The sequence below is a fragment of the Kryptolebias marmoratus genome, linkage group LG17, assembly GCF_001649575.2.
Source record: "Kryptolebias marmoratus isolate JLee-2015 linkage group LG17, ASM164957v2, whole genome shotgun sequence".
NCBI classification, from domain to species: domain Eukaryota; kingdom Metazoa; phylum Chordata; class Actinopteri; order Cyprinodontiformes; family Rivulidae; genus Kryptolebias; species Kryptolebias marmoratus.
The window spans coordinates 19,470,177-19,493,143 of NC_051446.1; the positions used below are offsets into that span (position 1 = coordinate 19,470,177).

The 22,967-nt window shown below is 39.8% G+C and overlaps 4 protein-coding genes across 5 annotated transcripts; 3 read left to right on the forward strand and 1 right to left on the reverse strand.

Annotated features, from left to right (window-relative positions):
* Nucleotides 1–2,770, forward strand: anapc16 (anaphase promoting complex subunit 16). Of its 2 annotated transcripts, none has more exons than XM_017433452.3 (4): nt 1–135; nt 361–514; nt 2,127–2,201; nt 2,300–2,770. In XM_017433452.3, the coding sequence occupies exons 2-4, from the start codon at nt 373–375 to the stop codon at nt 2,407–2,409; spliced, it is 327 nt and encodes a 108-aa protein (XP_017288941.1). In that variant the 5' UTR covers nt 1–135; nt 361–372; the 3' UTR covers nt 2,410–2,770. The 2 variants fall into 2 exon arrangements, with proteins under 2 accessions (XP_017288941.1, XP_024866394.1); XM_025010626.2 differs by lacking the exon at nt 1–135 and adding an exon at nt 136–276.
* A 2,003-nt stretch (nt 2,771–4,773) lies between these two features.
* ddit4 (DNA-damage-inducible transcript 4) lies at nt 4,774–6,529 on the forward strand. Its single transcript, XM_017434266.3, has 3 exons — nt 4,774–4,934; nt 5,152–5,374; nt 5,467–6,529. The coding sequence occupies exons 2-3, from the start codon at nt 5,197–5,199 to the stop codon at nt 5,964–5,966; spliced, it is 678 nt and encodes a 225-aa protein (XP_017289755.1). The 5' UTR covers nt 4,774–4,934; nt 5,152–5,196; the 3' UTR covers nt 5,967–6,529.
* A 957-nt stretch (nt 6,530–7,486) lies between these two features.
* Nucleotides 7,487–14,695, reverse strand: dnajb12b (DnaJ heat shock protein family (Hsp40) member B12b). Its single transcript, XM_017433428.3, has 9 exons — nt 14,325–14,695; nt 11,687–11,864; nt 11,460–11,605; nt 11,170–11,343; nt 11,006–11,076; nt 10,743–10,852; nt 9,849–10,021; nt 9,633–9,753; nt 7,487–9,522 (listed from the first exon to the last, which is right to left on the reverse strand). The coding sequence occupies exons 1-8, from the start codon at nt 14,455–14,457 to the stop codon at nt 9,635–9,637; spliced, it is 1,104 nt and encodes a 367-aa protein (XP_017288917.1). The 5' UTR covers nt 14,458–14,695; the 3' UTR covers nt 7,487–9,522; nt 9,633–9,634.
* Nucleotides 14,696–15,294: 599 nt separating this feature from the next.
* scd (stearoyl-CoA desaturase (delta-9-desaturase)) lies at nt 15,295–19,857 on the forward strand. Its single transcript, XM_017433665.3, has 6 exons — nt 15,295–15,435; nt 15,683–15,940; nt 16,485–16,615; nt 16,709–16,914; nt 17,081–17,313; nt 18,000–19,857. Exons 2-6 carry the CDS (start codon nt 15,700–15,702, stop codon nt 18,197–18,199), a joined length of 1,011 nt encoding a protein of 336 aa, XP_017289154.1. The 5' UTR covers nt 15,295–15,435; nt 15,683–15,699; the 3' UTR covers nt 18,200–19,857.
* The last annotated feature ends 3,110 nt before the right edge of the window (nt 19,858–22,967 follow it).

Here is a 22,967-nt window from a genome sequence, read left to right on the forward strand (position 1 = left end):
TATGTTTGTGAAATCTTTATAAAAACACACCACTGCTTCACACACAACTTCCTGTTTTGGTCGTAAACTTCTAATAGTTACAGACGTCAGAATCAGCTTGCGTAGAAATAAACTCCCATCGCCCTGATAATTACGGTAGGTTTTACTGTTTATAAACAGTAGCTTCTAATAACATTTAATGTCGTGGGCTCTGTTCCAAATGCTACGTTAGCTAGCTTTCTTGTTAGGCACTCTAGCTGCTAGCGTGCTAACATTAAACTACAAGAGCAAAACGAGGTTAGCTAAATCTCTAATGGCTAAAAACCTGCATCGTTTTCACCGTGCTTGTGTTGGTAACCACATGCTGTGTTTTTAATTCAGTTTCCTAAGGCTATGGCAGCGTCTTCCTCGTCCTCCTCTGCTGGAGGTGTTAGCGGTAGTTCGGTGACTGGTTCTGGATTCAGTGCTTCAGAGCTCATCCCTCCGAGGAAAGTCCTCTACACTTACCCCAAAGGCGCAGGTGAAATGATGGAAGGTAAGTTAGCATGGTTAGCTTTAGCGTGTCCAAAGGTACTTTTTAGTTTGGAAGGATGCGTTCAAGAAATATTTGCTCTGAGTGACAACATCTAAAAGAAAAGTGTATGCCACTGAGATAATAATGCAATAAAATAAGCTAACACACACTTTCACATGATGGGAAAACATGCACATTTTTAAAAACACAGTATTGTGATTCTTACATTTATATTGACTTGTATTTTATTGGAGATGCATCAACCCTGTTTGGTGTTTTGTCCAGTTAACTTTATTTTCTTTAACGGTATGCAAGCATTCTTTCACACATTCAATAAAAGGTTGGGTTAGAGACAATTAATGAGATTAAAAATAGATTTTTTTTGACAAGTGATTGTAAAAAGGGGATTTAGTACCAAATCTGTGTTCACAAAAACAATCTTTGAGCAGAGTTTGCTGACAAATGTGTGTGGAAAAGTTCTCAAAGTGCTTAAAAACACAGTTCGTTAAATAGGGTTTGAGGTGGGATTAGCATATTTTGACTTAAACAGTTTCTAATCTGATTAACACTTGAGGGAAGGAGGGATTTCAGTGCTCCTCGATGCCTCAGAATGGCACTGCACGAAAAACTTTCTTTTATCAGTAGCTAAAATGGGCAAGAGATTATTTTGGAAAGTGTAAAGTGTAGAAAAAGACACCTTGTTCTCTGCACCAAGGACAAAAACAGAAACATTTAGACTTCTATCAGCAACATGTCCAAAAAGCTGGGCTCTGTGATGGTGTGAGGTCATATTATTGCCCTTGGAAAAGATCATTTTCACTTTTTGGAGGACAGCATTAATACACAGCGTACTCTGAGACGATAGAGCAACACACACTGCCTTGAAGGTTACTCTTCGAGGGACTTGCAAAATGTTTAAGTGTAATTGTAAGTGGATGCAATAAAATAAAACTTAAAATCGAACAAGTGAATAATAAAATAAAGTTACATAATGAAAACTATATTTTCTCTCAGGCTCTTCTTTATAATTGCGCCTAAATAAATATCAAACGTGTGCAGGGAGTTTTCATTAAAGGTTTCCCTCACAGGAGCTGCACTCCACTAGAACAGCCAACATTTACTTATTTACTTTCCTACTCAGCCTTTTTCTGTATACAGTTTGGCAGTTCTAACTGTGTTGTTGGGGATATTAGGTTGTTTCAGCAGAGAGCTGTGAGGAACATAAAAAGTCTGAGATGTTGAGGACAAATGAGCCTTACATTGAGACAGAACATGTATGGAAGTTAATATTTGGGTCACCTCTCATTGAACTTGCTGCTTGCAAATATATAAATTTGATTATTTGGATTTTTTTATGCAACACTAACTGAATGTGTGTAAGCTTCTTGTGCTAAAACAAGCCCGAGTTTAAACTTTGCATCGGAGACTTCACGTTTCTTTGAGTCTGCTGTCAAACAAGTCGCCAATTTTTATGTTTGACTTATTTGTGTCAGTGCAAATATTTTACGTGTTGAACAATGACCGCATAAGAGATTAGGGGATGTAATGAAATAAAAAAAAATGGTGCTCAGTTATGCATTTCAAATCTGTTGCATGTCTTCACTGTTTGTTTTGGGTTTTGTTTTTTTTTTAGATGGCTCGGATAGATTTTTATGCGAGTCCGTGTTCAGCTACCAAGTGGCTTCAACCCTGAAGCAGGTGAAACAAGGTAAGCCAGTGAACGTGTTCTGCTGAACGCTCGTTCCAGTTCTGCATCTGTGAAGAAAACGGAATAACAACACCGTCGTTCTTGTGCGTCCCCCTCAGATCACCAAGCGTCTCGGATGGAGAAACTTGCGAGCCTGGTGGAGGAGCTGGAAGCGGATGAGTGGCGGTACAAACCAATAGAACAGCTGCTGGGATTCACGCCGTCTTAAATAAAGAGATTCAGATGCTTTTGGGTCATAAATCTGCCAAATAGAATGAAAACAACAGGAAATGTTTTATTTCCTGAACAGCATTTCTTCCTTTGGGGATTATTTTGTATAATAATTGTGAATTAGTTAAAGTGGCTGAACATGAGTTGTATTTTTTAAACTTTTTTTCAATGTATATTTGCTTTTTTGTTAAACCAAGTTAAGACAACAGATCCACTCAGCTAGAATTATTCATGAATGTAATCTTATAATTAAAGGTTTCAGTATTTATATATCGAGTGTTTTTGCCAGTTCAAACTGTTATTAGCCTCAATGTTAAGGAAAGTAACATATTTGGTAATAAATGCCTTGAAGTAACATATTGTGTTTCCACTTGGCTGCTCTTTAGCTCATGAATCTGAAAACCTGCTGCCTGCTCAGGCTCCAATGCTCTCTCTGCTCGTTCCAGCAGCACTTGGAGCAAAACAAAGAGAGCTTGGATACGAAGTCGGGCTTGGACATTCTTCGAATTAGTGGCTGTTTGTTTTACTTGGTGGTGTTTTGGTTTTCTCCTAATCCTCCTCACTAAAGTTAAGCTCCAAATCTTTTCTGCTTTTCTTGCATGTATTTTTTTGTTTTGTTTTGTTTTGTGGTGCTTGAATAAGTTCAAAGTTGGATGTTCATCAGCGCGGCCCCGTTCGTGCTGTTTTTCATGGTTGTTTACGTCGAGTAGGCGTGCAGATCAGATGTTCTAATCAGGGGATGACTGTTTTTTTTTTTTTATTCAGATGAAGGTTAGGAACGTACAGGATGTTCTGTTCTGAGTATAAATGTCTGAGGCTGGCCTTGGACGTTGCAGGACACGCCTCCAGCAGGAGGTTTGCGTTCCTTTCGAGGAAGCTTGATTTACTGCGTGCGCTGCAAGGTGTTGCTTCTGGTGGCTTTTCATGCAGCCCACTTTTTTTCCACTGTGAAAGTTTAACTTTTTTTTTCTTTTAACGTGACAGACCTTTGATACACTTGCATCTAATTCAAAACATTCCCACTAGAACATAATGTACTTGTGCGTGTGCACTGTATGGTTTTCAGTTCCGCTTTAACAAAGCCCCTATTCCACACCTACGCATGCCCAAAAGCGTAGCCTGTAACTGTCTATTTCCTACTTTTTTTTTGTGATAACTGTATTATGTACAGTACATTATGAACCCAGAAGTAACACTCCATCAGTAGCTTTTTTAAAATTATTTGTTTCTTTTTCTGATCATTGAAATGCTTGAGCATTTCCTCTTTTAAACCCTGTGGCAGTGTTGTTTTTTCGCAACACTGCCACTTTTTTTGCAATATTTTAAATTTTTTTGATGAAGAAACAAATAAAACGTGCATCTAAGAAGCTAAGCTATGGATAGATGATAAATATTTACTTTTAGTGATCCCAGAGGGAAATTCAGAAAGTTCGGTAGCATTAAATAAACTTTTTAAACTTATTAAAGTAAACTAAGCAAATAAGTTGAATGTTCATGACATTGAAATCATTAATAAACTCATTAAGCTCAATATAAATAAACATATTAAATGAAAATAAAAAATCTATTGAATGTTCATGACATTAAATAAACATGTTTAATCTAAAATAAACACAATGCTCATTAAAACAAACACAAATCTTTTTGGATGAAATCTAATTCTTTAAATAAGCTAATCAGTTGAATGTTTATCGTGTCATGAAATAAACCTAATAAAACTTTAATTGAACTAACTGCACTCGAAGGTTTTTGAAAAGACTGTAGTTTTTAAAAAGGCCTATTTGCATGCATGCATGCATTCATTGTAATGTGTCTTTGGGAATGAATGCAGTACTTCCTATCTGTGTGTCTTTTGCATATTTGAGGGCAAGAAGAGGCCATGCAAAACATGTTAACCCCTTTGTTAGTTTTATTTCTAATGCGTGTTGCATTCTGCAGCTTGTCCTGTGCCTGCATCTCTGTGAAGCAGATAAAAATTCTGATGTAATGCTTGAGAAAAACAGGTGACGTAATGTACACTGCAACACTGAACCACTGTGGCCAGGCCTGCATTGGTTTTATTATTCCACGCTTTTACGACTGAGAGTGCACAAACAGCAGAACAGCATATTGTACCTCACTCAGGATGCTGAACAAAGAAACGTTATATGATGCCTGCAAGCCCAAACAAGTCTCTGTACATTTCCACTACATTGGGCCCTGCTATTCATCCCCACAGACTCCCCCTTCCTCTTGTTTGTCTTTCTTCTCTGCTGGCATGTTACCAGGCAAGATACAGCTCGGATGGCGTGCCCCTGTTTTTGATTGGCTGGCTTGGAGGCGGTGGGCGTGGCCTCCCAGGGCTAGTATATAAACATTGTTGCGGAGTCAGACAGACTGCGGAGCTCGGCAGCTGGTTGAGGGGACGAGAAGAGGGGGAGCGGTCGGTGGAAGTTTCCAGACAGCATTTAGAGACAATAACTATTGAAGTACCTATCTCCATCCGCGACAACATACTAGAAAAGAGCTGCTTTCAAATAAATCGTAAGTACAATGTTCATATGTGTCGGTTTTGTTAGCTGTTAAGCTAATTTAAAGCGAAAAATTGCTAGCAGCTAACATGCAAAAAAACAATGTTCTTTGCGTTTGCTTTTTATGCTATTATTAACAAGCCACGCTTTAAATTTGTACCACTTAGTTTAGCTGTTACACATGGGACATTGGTGTTTATTTGTGTTTTTGTTTCCTTTTAAATAAACAGCTGACAAGCAGAAGCAGCTGTTGAATACTGCAGAGAGGACAAACAATGCCTGAAGTCTTTGCCCCCATGGACACTTGCAGTACACCTCCGTCCCCAGTGGACAGCAGTCCCAGAAGGCTGTCCTGGGGCAAACTGGTCCAAAGACTGACTGATTTCAACACAAACGGCTCCAGCATCGAGTCAGGGTCCAGCCATGGCAGCAGGAGTGATCTCTCAGATTCGGGTAAGAAACGATTCAGCCCTATCAGTTTTTCTCTTTGTGCATATATTCTGTGTGCATGCATGAAGTTGTAACGCACCACTTCTCTTCTTCAGGGTCCGATGTCTCCAGTGACCTTGGTCCCTCTGGTGACGACCTGTTCTTCGATCCGATGGAGGAGACCATCCTGAAAGAAGTCGTGGACCTAATTGCCCGGAGCCTAAGAGAAGCCAAAAACACAGACTGCGCCTTGAGGTGCAGCAAACTGCTCATTCCAGAGAAACTTCTCGAGCACATCGGACAGGAGCTCCTTCACCTGGCAGCTAGCGAGCCCTGCGGATTAAGAGGGGCTCTCATTGACCTTTGTGTGGAGAAAGGGGCCGCCTGTGAGAGCATAGGACAGCTGTCCGTGGACCCCTACCTTGTCCCCACCTTCCAGCTCACTCTGGTCCTGAGGCTGGAGTCGAGCGGCCTGTGGCCTAAACTTCAAGGACTGTTCATCTCCAAGTCTCCTTCCACGCCTGTAGTCAGACAAGCTATCAAACTCAGCACTGGTTTTCGTGTGATCAAGAAGAAACTGTATTCTTCCGAAGAGCTGCTCATTGAGGAATGTTGAACAGATTTTTAATCTCCGAGCTGACAATAAAAGCTCACAGAAGGGCCTTAGAACTTCAAGTTTATGATGCCGTTTGCAGCCTAAGGATGGACTTTGGCATGATGTAGCCTTTTGTTCCTACTGTAAAGGAGCTGATGTTTATGGTACCAGGGGCAGGTGTTGCTTCCTCACTTGCTCAGATTTTAACATTAAAAACCGTAACCATTTGTCTGGTAAATGGGCATTCTGCAAGTATTAAAGTGCGTACCTCAGTTTCTTTTGAAACTCCGTAAAGGGCAGCTAGTTGTATTGTTTTAATTGAAGACCATTTCATTTTTGTTGTTGTTGTTTTCTTTTTTATACATGACCATTTGTTGAATGTACTCCAGTTCCTCGTGTTTGGATTTTTGTCACTCCTTGATAGAAAGCCTACTAGTGCTTGTTTCTGGTTAAAACTTCACATTTCATATGTCACTTTTGGACCTCCCTTGCTTTCAACTTTATTTGATGTTCAAACTGTCATAACATTTGCAGTTTCTTTTTATACTTTTATGATCACAAATAAATTATTGCTCTTTTTTTAATCTATTGCTTCATGTGTCATTTTCTGAAACTTTGATCCAAATGATCTTTGAGTAGATTTTTATCCAACAGGACCATTAGCTGCTGGCTGGAAAGTGCAGAACTACAGACAAAAATCCATGTTAATGGGAAATCTTAGCAATTATTCAAGTTTCAAACTCCACTGGGAATGGAGTATATTCCCTCATCAGATGTTACACACTGGATAATGATTTAAGCCATCATTTTAAAATCATGCGAGTGTTAACAATTTATGACTTAAGATTAAAAACAAAATAATGCACACATTCCTTAACATTAGAAACCATTTCTTAGCTTCAACTTTTAGGACATAAATAAATATAACTCAGAATATGTGTTGGTGATCAGTCTCAGCTACTACCACACCAACCTTTGGGTTAATGTCTCCAAAAGTAGCAGAGTTGTGATCTTTTTTGCTTTTCTTTAAGTCCGTTCCTACATATTCTATGGGTTGGAGCTATAAGAGTTTACTCTACTCAAGATGACAAACTTTCATAATGTGTGATCACTCAGAACAATAAATTTATTTCCAGCTAACTGAGACTATACTGTATAACTATTTCTTATTAGAGTATTTGGGCTGTCTTGTAATTTGTCCCTGAAGTATAGATTTAAAAGTAGAACTGACAAATATAAGAGCAAAAGTTTTCTAAACTGGAGAAAAGGAAGAAAAAAAAAAGGCACTTAAATCAATGCCAGAGAGCCGAACTGGAACATCTGCCAAAAACAGCTGAACATATTTATAGAAGAAGAATGTGACACTGCTCCGGCTGTTCGACGCGCCGCGTGTTTCCTCTCAAAGTGTGAACGTGCACGCTGCCATGCGTCCACCTCCCAGCCTGAGTCAGCCTGCCGGCACAGTTTGTGCCAAATGTGCTGAGCTTTTGTTTTCTCTTTCGTGTTTGTTCGGCGCGCAGCAATGAGTCACATCCAACACGTTCAAGCATACATATTTATTTTCCACTGGGAATAAAAACAAGGTGGAAAATGGGAGCGAGATCTCGATTTTTTTTTCTCCTTATCTCTTCACCCATTCGTTGACTAAACACAAAGAATGAGAAGCTGATTGTAAAATAAGATGAGATCTGAGACGTACTGCAGAACTACAACCCCAATTAGGAAATGCAATGATTTACAAATTTCCTAAATCAACATTTTATTAACAGTGGAACATAGTAAACATATCAAATGTTTAAACTGCTCTCTAAAAGGTTGGGACAGGCCCATGTTTCCCACTGTGAAGCATCCCTTCTTCTTCTAACATCAGTCTGCAAACATCTAGGACCTGAGGAGAGCAGCTGCTGGAGGTTTTGGAGGGAAATGTTGTCCCATTCTGGTTCTTCTTTGCCAGATTTTTTTGCTGCATCAAATGCATTCAGTTGGTGAGAGGTCTGGACTGCAGGCGGGCCAGTTCAGCACCTGGACTCTTCTTTTACAGTCATGCTGTTGTAATGGATGCAGCGTGTGGTTTATCATTGTCTTGCTGAAATATTCAAGGCCTTCCCTGAAAAAAGGCTTCACCTGCATGGAAGCATGTGTTGTTCTAAAACCTGTGTATACTGTTCTGCCTTTCCAGATGTGTAAGCTGCCCATACCAGAGGCACTAAAACACCCCCATAACATCAGAGAGGCAGGCTTTTAAACTGGGTGCTGATAACAGTCTGGGTGTTCAATCTCCTTTTTAGTATGGAGGACTTGGTGACCGTGGTTTCCAAAAAAGATTTCAGATTTTGAAGAATCTGACCACAAAACAGTTTTCCTCTTTCACTTTGGTCCATAGAAGACGCCTGCGTGTCTGAATGGTGTTCACATCCGGCTTCTTCTTTGCCTGATAGAGCTTTAAGCAGCATTTGTAGACAACAGGGTGAGCTGTGTTTACAGACAGTGATCTGTGGAAGTGTTCCTGAGCCCGTGCACTGATGTCCGGAACAGAATTAGACCTGTTTTTAATGCTGAGCAGCCTGAGGGCCTGAAGGTGACGGGGCATCCAATACTGGCTTTCAGTTTTGTCCTTTGAGCTCAGAGATTTCTCCAGATTAGCTGCTCCTACAGCTGTTTATTATTTACACCACTTACTTTAACAGGGTGCCATCAAATTCAAAACTGGCATTTTTTTCTTAAAAATCATACAATTTCTCAGTTTAAACATTCGATATAGTTACTATATTTACTATGCTCCATTGTGAATAAAATATGGGTTTAGGAGATTTGCAAATCATTGCACTTTGTTTTAGTTTTTTTTTTACATTTTACACAACATCCCAATTTTGTCTAAACTGGGATGTTGTACAACCTGCTGTAGTTCCACCTGGTTTGTAGGCACATGTCTCACCTTTTGGGAACTAATGTGGAGTGAAGTCACACTAAATATCTGCCCTTTGTAAAATTAAAGACCGAAAAACACAAACGCTTTCTGTTCAGTTGTCTCATACATACATGACAGGAAAAGACAAATCTCAGGTGTTCAAGTGTCTAAGACGTTTCACAATGTTCCTGCATAGTTAAAAAAGTGCATTTAGAGTCGGTGAAGAAGTTTTCTCCACTTATCTGGCTGCATAAAAATAAAAAAAGGAAGCATTCAGTGTGGTACCCTTTGAACTGCTGTGTAAGTAACATCTGCATTACTATTTATGACTAAACTAGTTTCTGGTTTCACATGGCTTTGTCGAAGGTGAAGCAATCTTTGTCAGCTTTATGGCTTCCGGTCAGAAACGATGCATACAGGAAAAGCCAATCCCACATCTTATTTGGCCATCAAGATGTGATAAATGGCTTTTTTCTTTTTTAAAGTTAATCACAATATAGATATATAAACCTTTTTGTTAATTTCATAAACTAAAACTCCACAGATCTGGTTTCAGCCTGTGGTGAGGGTTAGTGGGTTCTGCTTGTGTTGATTCAGCCATCTCAAGCCTCCAGATTCTTGAAGCTTAACTATTTACAGCCACTTGCGTCTTGTGATGGTTCTGGAAACCTGAAGACAACAAAAAGTAAAAAAGAAGATGTTTTTTTTTTTTTTTTTAATTTTTGAAGTGGGACAAAAATAATTGAATGATCACATCACTTCTCTTCTGGAGAACTTGCTTTTAATGTAACGAGGCCGTGATCTCGGACAGCTTGCCGCAGCTCGGAGTTCGAGCTCTCTGTGCTCTTTGGTACAGCTCAGTGTCTCCGAAATAGCGAGCTCTATATAGCATGCCTTCCTCTGCAGCAAACCACACAAAGGAGTCAGGTGATGTGTGTGAGTGGCAGTAAAAAAAAAAAAAAAATCTGTTGCGAAATGACTGAATACAATCATACTTTGCTGTTTCTCCTTCCAGCAGTTATTGCGAAGGATCGAAATGTAGTCATCCTCCACTGTCCGCTCCAGATTTTTCAGGTTCACTCCGGTGAACTCTTTGGAGAAATGCTCCCCCACATAATATGGCACCTTCAGGTTCTCAGTCAGCCTTTTATGCGAGTAACCGGCTGACCTGCGAAAAGACAGGGAGGACAGATCAAGGGCTGGTTCACGTCAGGTCAGTTCAGAGGAAGTTTGCTGACGTGGGAGACGAGAGGTTTTTGCTGCCAAAGCAAGTTTCAAACTGTCCCTCTTTGTTAACGTGACTCACTGCTGATTATGTTCTCCCAAACTGCCTCAGAAACTCGGGAGAAGTCTGGAATGATTTAGAATCAACTGAAGCAACATCAAGTTCAATCATTTTACACATAATCACAATTATTAGCACTTGCAAACTTTGTAAACTTGTGAAATTAAAGGCTTTCTCGAAGGAAGGCCTATTGTTTGCTACCTTGAGAAATGATGACGTTGTAGCTTTAATGTTAATTTGAGCATGAGATTGCAATATACAATTTCATGCTCGAATTATGTGTTAGGGGTGACTCTCGGCTACTGCCACCTCAATTTGTAGCTCAATATCTGTAAAACTGACTGACTTATTGCCATTTTTGAGTTGGCTAATTTTGATTAGCTTTGGTGGTAATATTAAATTGGATTGACTCCAAAACTTAATTAGTGGTAGACGGATTCAACATTTAATACCAAAGCAAAACCACAACTGTAAATTGCAATTATCAATCTAGGCTGCTGAGTTTTATGTCATGTGAAAATAGTCTCTCATTTATTCTTTGGCTACGTGTTTAACGAGTTTGTTGTGTTATTTTACACCCTCCCTGGGCATGGATGACACTCACGGCCTGAAGCTGAGACTATAGGAGGGGCTGTTGACCATAATCTGACTGAGAGCTGACACTATTACAAGGATGAGGATGGGCATGACCTGCACGAAGAGGGCCAGACCTCCCTGCAGAAAAAACACAGAAATATACAAACATGTAACATAGGAAAAAAAAAAGATCTCTGTTTAAAAAAAAAAAAGGTTACATTTGTTAAACGACTAAATGTCGCCATCTTCTGGTTGTCCTGGCAAACTACATTCTCTGCAAGTTAGACTTACATCTCTTGGTCGCTCTCTTCTCTCCCTTCTCTGGTTGCGCATCCTTCCATTAGTGTACATAGGAGTATTACCTAGAATAATATATCACATTTAGCTTTTAACAGGCACAACATAATAACTATCCTTGGTGATAAAAAAGAATACACAAACACAGTGGCACTAACTGGATGGATAACCTCCACCAAAGAACATGTTGAAGAGGTCCTCAGGAGAAATGTCTGGCTCGAAGCTTCCATTGTCGGGGCCGCTGTTTGACGGATATCGTCCTTCTTTTCCACACTGATCGTACTGGCGTCTCTTCTTAGCGTTACTCAGAACAGCGTAGGCATTACCAATAGCTGTGAAGGAACACTTTATTTAGAAATCACAGTGTCGCTTTGTGCAACTACAATTAACATCTTGTTAGGTTTGTTTTATTTATCCTGCATGACAGCAACATTTGTGATGAGGTTACCTTTAAATGCTTCTGTTGCACCTGGAGCGTGATTCTTGTCAGGGTGGAATCTCAGAGCAAGTTTTCTGTAGGACTTCTTGAGCTCATCCTCCGAGGAATCTTTCTGGACGCCGAGGATCTCGTAGAAGTCTTTGCATTGTTTTATCCTGGGTGCATGGTTAGAAACGTCATGTGCTTCATAAATTATGGTTTATGTCCACAACACGTTCCAGTTAGTTAGTCCATACCTTCTCACTGCGTCCAGCTGATCTGCCGTGTAGGATTTGGAGTTTTCTGGAGGCTTTTCTTCAGGTTTGGGCTCTTCCCTGACGTTCTGTCGCTGTCGAGGCCCTGAGACCCCGCTGAAGTCTGACTGACCGCCTTGTCCTGGACTGAATCCATTCATGGCTATTAAATCCAGGAGTGCTGATAGACCCGGAATGACAAGGATTAAATACTAACTGAAAAGCCTCTGGTGGAAATAACTGTACATGCAAATTATGGTGCCCCTAAACCAGTAGATGATGTAAAACAGTGCCAAAGACACAAATATCAAGCTAGTCACTGTATCAGGATTTAAGAAAAAATGCTAATTCAGATAAAAAAAATACTCTTATGATCAAACTGTATTATCTGCCACCAAAGGCAAAAAACAATAATGATTTTTGCTTGTGTTTGTGTGTGTCCATTTGTCTGTAGTGTTAGCAAAATATCTGCACATATTTTAATGAAACTGCCAGAAAGCAATCATTCAATATACATCTACAACTTATTACCTTTTGGACTCAAATTAAGATGGCCGCCACAGCCAGCTGACCCTGGGAAAGTCTAAAATAGCTAAAATTCAGCCAGTTTTACAGATAATAAGCTAAAATTCAGTGGGCAGTAGCTGAGAGTCATCCTCAAAACATCCTCTGAGTGCTAACACATCACACCAGATCTTGATTTAAAACAACACACACTTCTTTGAGGAATTACAGTACAGGCTTTTAATTCATTTGATATCTGTTTAAGCTAAAATATGATCTAATTTAAAGCACAATAGCACATCATCTAACCACAGGAACACATTTATCTTAACCTAACTATCACCATTATACTTGCAGCATTAAGAAGCACCTCTTATTCATGACCTTTGACCTTTCACTAACTGTCCTCTGAAAAGTTCACACTGACCTGAGGGAATCTTGACTGTTTTGGGGACACGTGTACACACTCGTGGACGTCTAAACAGTTATCCACAGATTGTTTCCATGCTTTCCTAAGGCTCGTGAAGAAACTCACGATTCAATGCTGAAATGAGACACGTTTATTTGATTGTTGATCATAATGCGTGTGCACTTATTCAGTGTGAGAAATCATCCAAGTGTTGTAACAAACTTCATCCCTTTAGTTTTACAGGAGAACTGTGCTCAGTTGTGAGTAAAAGAATCTTTGCACTGAGTGAGATAAAGCCTTTCTGCTCCACCCCGAGGTCTGAACCTCAAACTTTGTTTGATCACAAACTGAAGAGAAAGCCTTTGGCAAGTCAGTTTGCTAAGCAGTTCGTTTTTTGATTCACTGTGTGAAGACCTTCCTTCCTGGTCGCTTTGATAAGGAGATATTTAAAACTTTAAGAGAACTGCTTCCTGCCCAACCCTCTGCAAACATCACCACCACCTCAGGTGACCCTGGACAGAACGCTGACCTCTGACCCTCAGCCCACCTGATCCAGTGAGACACCTGTATAACTCTGTGTGATGAGAAAGCAAAAACAAGCTAAAGGCATAGTTCACCAGCGATTTCATTTTAACTGATGTAACTTTTTAAATAGAATCTACTTCAAATCTGATGTTTCGTTAAAACTATTCCGACAACCTGGCAGAATTAATAACATCTTCTGACTAAATTCCAAAGTGAACTATTTACTAAAATAATTTAAAGTATTCCAAATTCTTGAGTGGAAAGGAAACCAAAAACAATAATCCTAAATTCCAAACATTCTGTTCAAAGAATTATTTTAGTGTAGATGAACTAATAATCCCTATTTCCGCTTAGATAAATAAAGTATTACTTGTTGTTGTGTTTTATTTTGAATAATCCTCATTCAGTGTAATTACTTAATGGTCATTTCTCACAAAACATTCCCTTAGTGTTAGTCTTAATTTTGTTGTGTTATCTTAAATAGTTATTGTTGATTATAATTTTTCATTTAGATGATTTTTGTAAAAAAAATTTAAAAGACAAATTTGTTTCTCCCTTCTACAGTGTAATTATTAAGATCAACAAAGTTCAACATTCAGTTGTTGAGATCAGATAAAAGGTTAAATTTAATCTCAAGACTGAGCTGCCCACTTGTTACACGGTACCGTAAAGTAACATCCTTTTATTTGCAAATTTCCCCAAACACCTTGTCATAGCTTAGAAAAAACAAACAAACAAACAAACAAACAATACATTAGAGCATGCAGGTTTCATGCACAAACATAGCCATGACAGGACTATATTTATTTATGTATGCTCACATTTAATACTGGCCTTCTGCTGTGAGTAATATGTGTGCATTTGGGCCAGAACCAGGAAGAGGACTTATAATTATTATTTATAATTCCAATGGAAGATGCTATTTAGAAATTATGGTAATCTAGGACACCCATTTACGCTCTTGCCCTGGAGTTGCTTTCTAGGTTTTATTAGCAATATATAAGCATGATTTGTTCAACAGCCTATATGATCTATACAAATATGGCTCTAAGTGTTGTGTGTTATGTTTTTAGTTATGTGGTAAGTGAGCCAGCTAGCTGTCTTGCTAAAGGCCCCTGGATGCGCAGCTTCTCCGGGATGCAGGTGATGCTGCAGCTACAGGGGCTTCCTCCTGCCTAAGCATTTCATTTTATTATCACTTACCTTTGGCTTTCTCTGTCGGGAAGAGTCTTTGCGCCTTCTCCAGGAACTTTAACGCCTTTTCCGGCTGGTGGCTGTTTAGAGCCGCGGTCGCGATGTCAACGCAGCGCTCCGCTTCGTCCTTGTTTACTTCCATTGCAGCAGCAGCAGCATCAGCATCAGCAGCATCAAGCACCAGGAAACACTGCCGCGTCCTGATCACACCACCACGTGGCTGCTGCAGACACACTAATGTCAGCCAGTCAAAGGGAAAACTACTCTTCAGAATCTGGATCCGTTTTGTTGTTGCTGCTGTGCGGAGATCTTTTTCAGAAAGAGGCTCTTTGAAGCTACAATCCCCTATCTTTCCTCAGCTGTCCACTAGATGGCGCCAAATCGTCAGGTTTTCAAATATAGGTCATGATGATGGAAACCTAGAAATGTATTGACCCGGTTTATGTTTAATTTTGAACTGTGATTAGTAACTGTCGTTTTAGGTAAACGGCACACCTGTTTGTTTGTTGCAAAATGATATATTTTATTACAAAGTAGGAAAAAAAGCACGTGAAACGGCAGATTTAAAGCAAAATACAAATGTAACTCATCAGAGATAGTAGTCGTTCTCACTCTGGGGTTTGAATTTTTGTTGTATTTAAAATGGTTTGGTTTTTTAAATTATAAATAAAGCTTTTTAAGGATGTGCAATGCGCTTTTCCACATCGTGTTGCTCCGGTTCTTTTCGCCTCGGCTTGTTACTCGAGCTGTGAATTTCGTAATTATTCACGCGTAATTTGAAAATACGAGCTCGGTTAGTTGAGTTGCAGATCCAGACAGCGGTGGAAAAAACAGCGGCAGCTGCTCTCCAGAGGAGGTAAATATACACATCTGACTGGCCAGAGGATGAATAAAAAGGTGAACATGAGATAAAAGGGCAGCCAATCAGAGCCCGACTTTGAGGAGGCATCCGAGCTCTGATTGGTCAGACGCAGCTCGAGCTCCATCTCCCATTGATGCGTTCGCTGCGGACCGGACTATCGCTCTCCCTTTCTGGGTTACTGTAATTTTGGGTCAGCCGGACCGGCATCTTCTCCGTTTAACGCAGCGAATCTTATTTTCAACCGCCTGCTTATCTTTGGTGAGTCATTTTAAATGCATTTTAATTATTTTTTACATCACTGTTATGCAACGTAACGAGCTTGGTGTATCAAGTAAATCAGCATCTTTTTCTTTCCTGTTTTTGTAACACCGCTCGTGAATTAGCATCCTGCCAGTCTTGCTAGCTTAAAAACAAATTTACATATTTTCTGTTTGCTGCGTTTTCTTGCCTTTGAGTCACCGCGGCGGCAATTTTTTTATTTATATATTTTTTAAATTTATTTTAGAGCATCACCCGTTCAAAATGACGGAGACGGAAACGCTGGAGAAAAGGCAGCAGCACAAGTCGAGCCAGAACGGGGCCGCTTGCTCAGACGCATCCGGGGTGGAAGACGTGTTTGATCCCACATACAGGGAAAAAGAGGGGCCCAAACCCCCCAGGATCATCGTCTGGAGAAATGTCATAATGATGACTCTGTTGCATTTAGGAGCCGGGTACGGCATCTTCCTCATCCCTTCTGCATCCCTTTCAACCTTGCTCTGGTGTAAGTATTTAATTATTTATTTTTTATTTCCGGGCCTGCATTTAAATTAAACCATTTCACCCAAAATGAATGCAGCTGTCATGTCATCCTTGTAAATCCAAGCAGCTGCTGGTTATCTTTCATGTCACAACATGCATGTCAGGGTTGTAAATTGTACATTGCATATGCATGTCAGGAGAAGAAACACACACCCTGTCACATTTTTTTTAAATTAAAAGAAATGTGATAAACTCCGGCCTTCCATGCCAGAGTATTTAGACTGAGATCATTTTATGTTGAGAAATGACAGAACTGTGGTTTAAAAATGACTCATCAGAGTCACCAATTTGTTGTTCTCATGTACTATTATAAACCAAGAACAGTAATAATGACCTTATCTTTACCATCTTCAGCATCTCCTCATTGTCAGAACTTTGTGCTCCACTTTAAGGTTTAAAGCTTAAACAAATAAAAATCAAAGCTGATGTTGAAGTGTGGCGATTTTTAAAAAGACATGATATTTGTCATGTTTGTAGGCTAAATTGTTATTCCTTTCCGTCCGCAGCTGTGCTCTGTTTTCTGATCAGCGCTTTAGGAATTACTGCCGGGGCTCATCGCCTGTGGAGCCACAGGACCTACAAGGCTTCATTACCACTGAGGATTTTTCTCGCTTTTGCCAACTCCATGGCGTTTGAGGTGAAGAAAATTAAAAAATGACAGAAACACCTTTAAGAGTTGTAGTTTTATATGTCCTATCAGCAGCATTAATTTCTCGACTTCAATCCACAGAACGACATCTTCGAATGGGCTCGAGACCACAGGGTTCACCACAAGTACTCTGAGACGGACGCCGACCCTCACAACGCCCGCCGGGGCTTCTTCTTTGCCCACATCGGCTGGCTGCTGGTGCGCAAACATCCCGACGTCATCGACAAAGGACGCAAGCTGGAGCTCAGCGACCTGCTGGCTGACAAAGTTGTGATGTTTCAGAGGAGGTAGATGGCGTGATTCACTGATTCTTTTTTTTCAGAATCTGCAGTAGGACTGCGCGGAACTTGTAGTAGAAATTCTGGTTAAACAAGCGTGTTCTCGATTTGAAAAAAGAGGCGCACTTTTATTTTTAATGCAGCTTCTCCCCTCCCTCCCCTGTTGCCTCAACAGGTATTACAAGCTCTCGGTGCTGCTGATGTGCTTCTTCGTCCCGATGTTCGTGCCTTGGCACTTCTGGGGGGAGTCCCTCTGGGTGGCGTACTTCATCCCGGCTCTGCTGAGGTACGCCTTGGTGCTGAACGCCAGCTGGCTGGTCAACAGCGCAGCTCACATGTGGGGGAACCGGCCCTACGACAAGAGCATCAACCCCCGGGAGAACAGATTTGTCGCTTTCAGCGCTATAGGTATGAAAAACACACCAACATGTTCTAAATGTGACACATTTGTCCTGCAACTGTGGGCCAGAGTGAAGAAAACCACACAATTTAACTAGAGTTAAAGTTTATTTGAACAACTGGTAAGAAGTGTAGCTAAAGTGAGGGCATAACTTTTATCTACCGCGACCTTTAGACGAAACTAAATGTATTACATAGAGTTCATAAATGCCTGCATTCAAGTTAATTTGAACTTTAGTGCTGTGTAAGTCAAATATTTAATGTTTAAAACCAGTTTGCAAAGAGACTCTGCCACATAAACAAACTCACCCTGCAGGTTGATTAAAAACAGTCCTGCAGAAAATTCGAGATTTGTTATTTTGCAGAAGCAATTCAGTTATTAGAAAGGACTTCCGTCTTACTTAGTTAGGTATTTTTGGGTTATGTTTACAATTTTTATAGCAGTGTTTTTACTTTTCTTACTCAAAACTGTTATAAGATGGGAAAATGTGTTGTGTTTGTGACATTCTGTGAATGTCTGGATCCCACCTGACTGTAAAAAACACAAAATTCTAATTCAGTCCGTTTTATGTATATTATGCTAATGTTTAGTGCAGCTGTTATTAAGAGTCACCCTGAATCCTTTGTAGTCTGTGTTTTGTGTACACTGAATGTATTTTCAGGGATTTCTGACCCCTACTTCCTGTGCCCTGCAGGTGAGGGATTTCACAATTATCACCACACGTTCCCCTACGACTACGCCACCAGCGAGTTTGGCTGCAAGTTCAACCTCACCACCTGTTTCATCGACTTCATGTGCTTCCTGGGCCTGGCCAAGGACCGCAAGAGAGTGTCCCGCGAGGTGGTCCTGTCTCGGATACAGCGCACCGGAGACGGGAGCCACCGCAGTGGCTAAAAGACTGGAAGAGCTGCCCGCTTCGAGCCAAGCCAGCCGTCAAGAAGATCAACAGGCCTCTGACAGCGATGCATTTCATCATTCTGAGTTTAGCTTCATGAGGCCACATTTTGCTTGTTCTTTGTGGTTTTTGTAGCTATATCTATACAAGTTATTCAAGATACAAAAAAAATAAATAGGATTTGTAATATTCATCCTGGCCAAATTTAATGTAGATTGATTTTTTTGTTTGTTTTTGCTAAAGACAAATTCATTCTTTGCTGCTCTGCCACTTTGGTGTGCACTCTTCAGTCTTGCAGCCAATCAGTTTTAGCCGTTACTCAAATATTAATCAGACGCATCAAGGACTGAAATATGGAGTAACCGAGCTGATGGGTTTCAATACTGATAGAAGACTTGCCTTTAGTGCAGATTTGTGTTTTATTTCAACGTAAAGCTGAACTTAAAAGTGGAATTTAACAAAGAACTAGAAAAGTGAGGGAACCCAGACCTTCCTCTCGAACCCAAAAATTATGGGAGCTGAGTTACGCAGCATTGCCTTCTGCTGAAAACCAAGAGCAAATGTTTAGAGACGTCAAAGCACTTTGAAAGGGATTAATATGTTTAGGTTGTGTAACAAAAGGGTTTCTGTAACCTCAGATTAAAACTGCGTTTTAATCTTAACAGTGACATACATTTTTTTTTTAACAAATATTTCAAAGTGCCAAAACTGTTCTAAGTCCCCGCAAGTCATGTTGATATGAAAGCTTTTTTTCGTAAAAAAAAAACCCATCAGGGCTCCCCAGATCTTATCCGCCTGCAGCAGAGCTCTCATTGGTCGGTGCAGCAGCCAGTCATGTGACAGAGCCGGCATGGCGATGCGCTGTCGTAGTTGTCTTGGTGAGGTGATGTGTCAGTGACTGTCGTGGCAGAACCGCGTCTGTGTTTTGTACCGTGAATCTGCTACCGTCGCTTTTGGCTCGTCGGGTTTGTCGCCGTGGTGATTTCAGAGACAGGGTCTGGCTTCTTCCCCTGTTAACATCCTACAAAGGTGATTGTCGGTTCTAAACTATAATTGCATTGATGTTCGCGTTTATTTTGTATACTCTACTGTATGGAATGCTTGTATTTTTATGATTTTTTTTTTATTTGACTAAAATATAACCTAACTTGATGTTTTTGCACTCCTAGGATTTGGCAAATAGTCTTGTATATTAAATTTAAAATATATCAAACTGCAGCACCTTTTATTTCCACCCAACAATCAAAAGTACATCCTAATGCCTTATGACCTGCGTCTATGTTTTCACATTTGAGCGATTTAGACAAAAAAGGTTAAAGTCCCCAAAGAACCTTTTAGGCTCCTGTTTGGATTTAAGCAAAGGTTAGCATGTCAGCAACACGCACTGAGAAGGCAGTCACTGTTAAAGTGTCAGACACCACTTTAACGACTTTGTTTGCAAGATTTAACGAGAAAAATAAAAGTTCTGTGCTGTCATAAACCCTGCCAGCTCCAACTTACTGATCACAAGCCAGGAAAACAAAACAAAACAAAAATGGCTGCTGTCCAGAGAAAGAAAATCTGCATTTTTTTATTTTTTGATGAGAAGCTAAATGATTTTCAACATGTCAAATCTCAACTGTGTGCTGTTCTGAAATAAAATTCACAATATTTTCAATTTTTCAGTATTTTCAATACACTTTAAATCCCTTCAGCGGTTGTTGCTTGTTTTTTTTATTGAAGGCGGGTGATAATGTTTTTGCCTGTGTCTGTCTGTTGTGTGATCATGTCTCTGCTATCAAAGTATCTCATGAACCACGGGAGAAATTTAATGAAACTCCCAGAAGGTAATAAGATATTCATCTACAACTGATTAACTTTTGGAGTCAAGATGGCTGCCATGGCTAATCAACCTTAGCCAACACTCAAAAGAATTGGCTATAACTCCGTTAATTTTACAGATATTGAGCTAATTTTGGTATGGTAGTGGCTGAAAATCATCATCAACACATACTGAGCACAAATATGTCATTTATGAGGTTTGATTGAATAACTCCGTCTCTTCACATCTTAGGATGATCTTAGTTTAAAGTCATAACAGTTGTCAAAAATATGTGATTTTTCAGTGATTTTGATTTGAATTTATTGTATGTGTGTATCATCTATGATAAAAATCACCACTAAATACATATTCTTTACTACCAAAGGTCTACCACATCATTTGAAATAAATGAGTGAAATAAGAAGAGTCACGTTTTGTTGCCAACAGCTTCAAGTCGTTTGTTTACATCCAAACACTGATGAGTAAACTTTGGCGTGGCGACAAAAAGTTCCCTGGATGTAAACCGAGTCGGAGGGAGAGCGATGCAATCAGAGACGCCAATTCGAAAGTGAAAAGGTGAAGTTCTGGTCTTAAGTCAGACAAATTTCATGTGGTAGTAGCTGAGAGTCATCCTCAATACGCACTCTGAACGTGACACCTCATAGTTTGGACTTGGGTGATTTGTAAATTAATGCTTTTTGACTTTTAATCTTAATTGGACTAAATATATTGGTACACCTTTAGACTTTATATGCAAAAACCCTCCAGTTTTGAGTAAAACCTGTGCATACTCATTGGAATAACTTTGTTACAATGAGCTATTTTATTCATGCAGATGGCTTTTGTTTATGCTTAATGAATAAAGTGGTTTAAAGTGGGATGCATGTAAGGTGCACGTCCACAGTGGTGGTGACTGGGTTTCATGGGATCTTCAAACTTCTCAACAAGGCTCTGTTTAAATATATCCGGACTCCCGTCATCAGCACATTCGCTCCTCACGGACTGAGCCAACTCGGCTCCCGTCCAGCAAATGAGTCAGTTTCGCAGCTGTGGTGTGATGTGTGCTGATGTTGCATTCACCACCGCGAACCCACGCTGGGGTGACACAGGTTACTGCAGTTCAAAAACCTCCTGCCATTCCCCCCACAAAAAAAAAACAAACAAAAAAAACTTCCACGCCACGCAGCTCGCGCCGTGCGACCGGAAGCGACCAATCAGCAGCGAGTTCCCGACTTCTGATCGCTCCGGACCAATGAGGGAGGAGCGAGTGAACACGTTGTCAAGTCGTTACTATTCATTACTAAACTAACGCTTACCGGTGTCTGCTGCGTTCAAGTGCAGCAGTGAATGCAGGAAAACTCGAGTTAGTGTTTAACTTAGGAGCCAGGAGGCTGTTCGAAATGTGTCCTTAAAAATAAACTAAAACAAACAAACAAATAAATAAACTAAAACATCACTACAACAACCATGAGCCTAATTCAACTTAGAGTTGATGGAAATATTATTTTCAGATTAAAATTATGCTGAGCTCTAATAGTCAATAAATGTAATTTTTTTAGGTGAGTTCTTTAACATTCTGCCTTATTACATTTATTTATTTGCATTAACTTGATTTTTTAAAATTTTATTTTGAGCAATACCTTTGTTGGCGCAACAATGTGAATATCTTCTATTCTATTCCACTCTGCAGGGCTACAGATGAGCCGCAAAAAACACTTTAAATTATTTTTACAAAAGATTTACTTAGCTTAACCACAGTTACGGTCATCTTCTACTAATCAGGTATCTATGTACAGTAATATGACTTTATTAGAGTATGTGTGAGCTCATTGCGTGTCAAAAAATATCTAGAACACAGTAAAATAAACTTTGAAACCAGTTTCTGAGCAAACATACCGAGTTATCACCAGCTGCCAAAAGGCGGGCAATAATGTTTAGGCCCATGTTTGTGTGTTTGTTATCAAAATATCTCATGAAGCACTGGACAGATGTTAAAGAGATTTGCCGAAAGTACATCTCCAACTGGAGTTAACCCCAATTCAAGATGGCCGCCACAACCAACTGTCTATATGAAACAAAAATAGCTGCACCTCAGTCAGCTTTACAGACATTGAGCTAAGATTTGGTATAAAAGTAGCTGACAGTCATCCTGAACACATACTCTGAGCGCTATATACTGTGCAGGATTTTTACCTAAAACTCCTGTTTGTCTGTTGGCAAAATATCTCACAAAGCACCAGAGTGATTTTAATGAAACCCTTATTATGTAATCATTGGATGCACATCTACATCTAATTAAATTTTGGAGTCACCCGAATACAAGATGTTCATCAACGTTAGCCACACAAAATAACAAACTCAGCCAATTGTACAGATACTGAGCTAAATGCTGGTGGGGTAGTGTTTGAGAGTCATCCTCATTTTGTATTCTGAGCACGATCCATTGAACGACATGTTTGTTTAAAACTTTGTCAATAATTGTTAGTCAACCCTATCTATTTGTTAGCAAAATATCTTGCATTAAGTAACCATTGGATGTTTGAGATCAGGAAGTAACCCAATTCAAGATGGCTGCTACAGCTAATACAGATGATGCTATAAACCAGCATTAACACATCTTACATGCTGTGGCTGTGGTGGCCATGTTGAAATAAAAATGTGTATAAAACACTAAAATAAATCTTTGGTTTCTGATTAAATATACTAATGAGTTATAGATCTATGTTACTAATACAAAGATCTTCATTTCAAAATGTAAAGATATGCATGATGAGCATGGATCTGTTTTTATTTAAACATTTTCCATGTATTTATCACCCTGCAAGTCAAACACTTGTGATCATCTGCAAATACTCCAAGTTTATGAATAAAGAAATAAAACTCTTCCCAGCAAGTCGACGACTAACCAACAACTGGTAAAAGTGTAAAGCTCAGTGTAAGAGTCATTTCACGTTTACAGACTTCAA

Excerpts from the sequence above, each read along its gene's own strand:
- scd (XM_017433665.3), top strand. The coding sequence starts at position 15,700 with ATGACGGAGACGGAAACGCTGGAGAAAAGGCAGCAGCACAAGTCGAGC. Across the intron at positions 16,915-17,080 it reads GTTGTGATGTTTCAGAGGAG|GTATTACAAGCTCTCGGTGC; the intron begins GTAGATGGCGTG and ends TTGCCTCAACAG. Across the intron at positions 17,314-17,999 it reads TGTCGCTTTCAGCGCTATAG|GTGAGGGATTTCACAATTAT; the intron begins GTATGAAAAACA and ends TGTGCCCTGCAG.
- anapc16 (XM_017433452.3), top strand. The coding sequence starts at position 373 with ATGGCAGCGTCTTCCTCGTCCTCCTCTGCTGGAGGTGTTAGCGGTAGT. Across the intron at positions 515-2,126 it reads CGCAGGTGAAATGATGGAAG|ATGGCTCGGATAGATTTTTA; the intron begins GTAAGTTAGCAT and ends TTTTTTTTTTAG. Across the intron at positions 2,202-2,299 it reads CCTGAAGCAGGTGAAACAAG|ATCACCAAGCGTCTCGGATG; the intron begins GTAAGCCAGTGA and ends CGTCCCCCTCAG.
- ddit4 (XM_017434266.3), top strand. The coding sequence starts at position 5,197 with ATGCCTGAAGTCTTTGCCCCCATGGACACTTGCAGTACACCTCCGTCC. Across the intron at positions 5,375-5,466 it reads GAGTGATCTCTCAGATTCGG|GGTCCGATGTCTCCAGTGAC; the intron begins GTAAGAAACGAT and ends TCTCTTCTTCAG.
- dnajb12b (XM_017433428.3), bottom strand. The coding sequence starts at position 14,457 with ATGGAAGTAAACAAGGACGAAGCGGAGCGCTGCGTTGACATCGCGACC. Across the intron at positions 11,865-14,324 it reads CCCGACAGAGAAAGCCAAAG|CACTCCTGGATTTAATAGCC; the intron begins GTAAGTGATAAT and ends CGGGTCTATCAG. Across the intron at positions 10,022-10,742 it reads TATAGTCTCAGCTTCAGGCC|GTCAGCCGGTTACTCGCATA; the intron begins GTGAGTGTCATC and ends GTCTTTTCGCAG.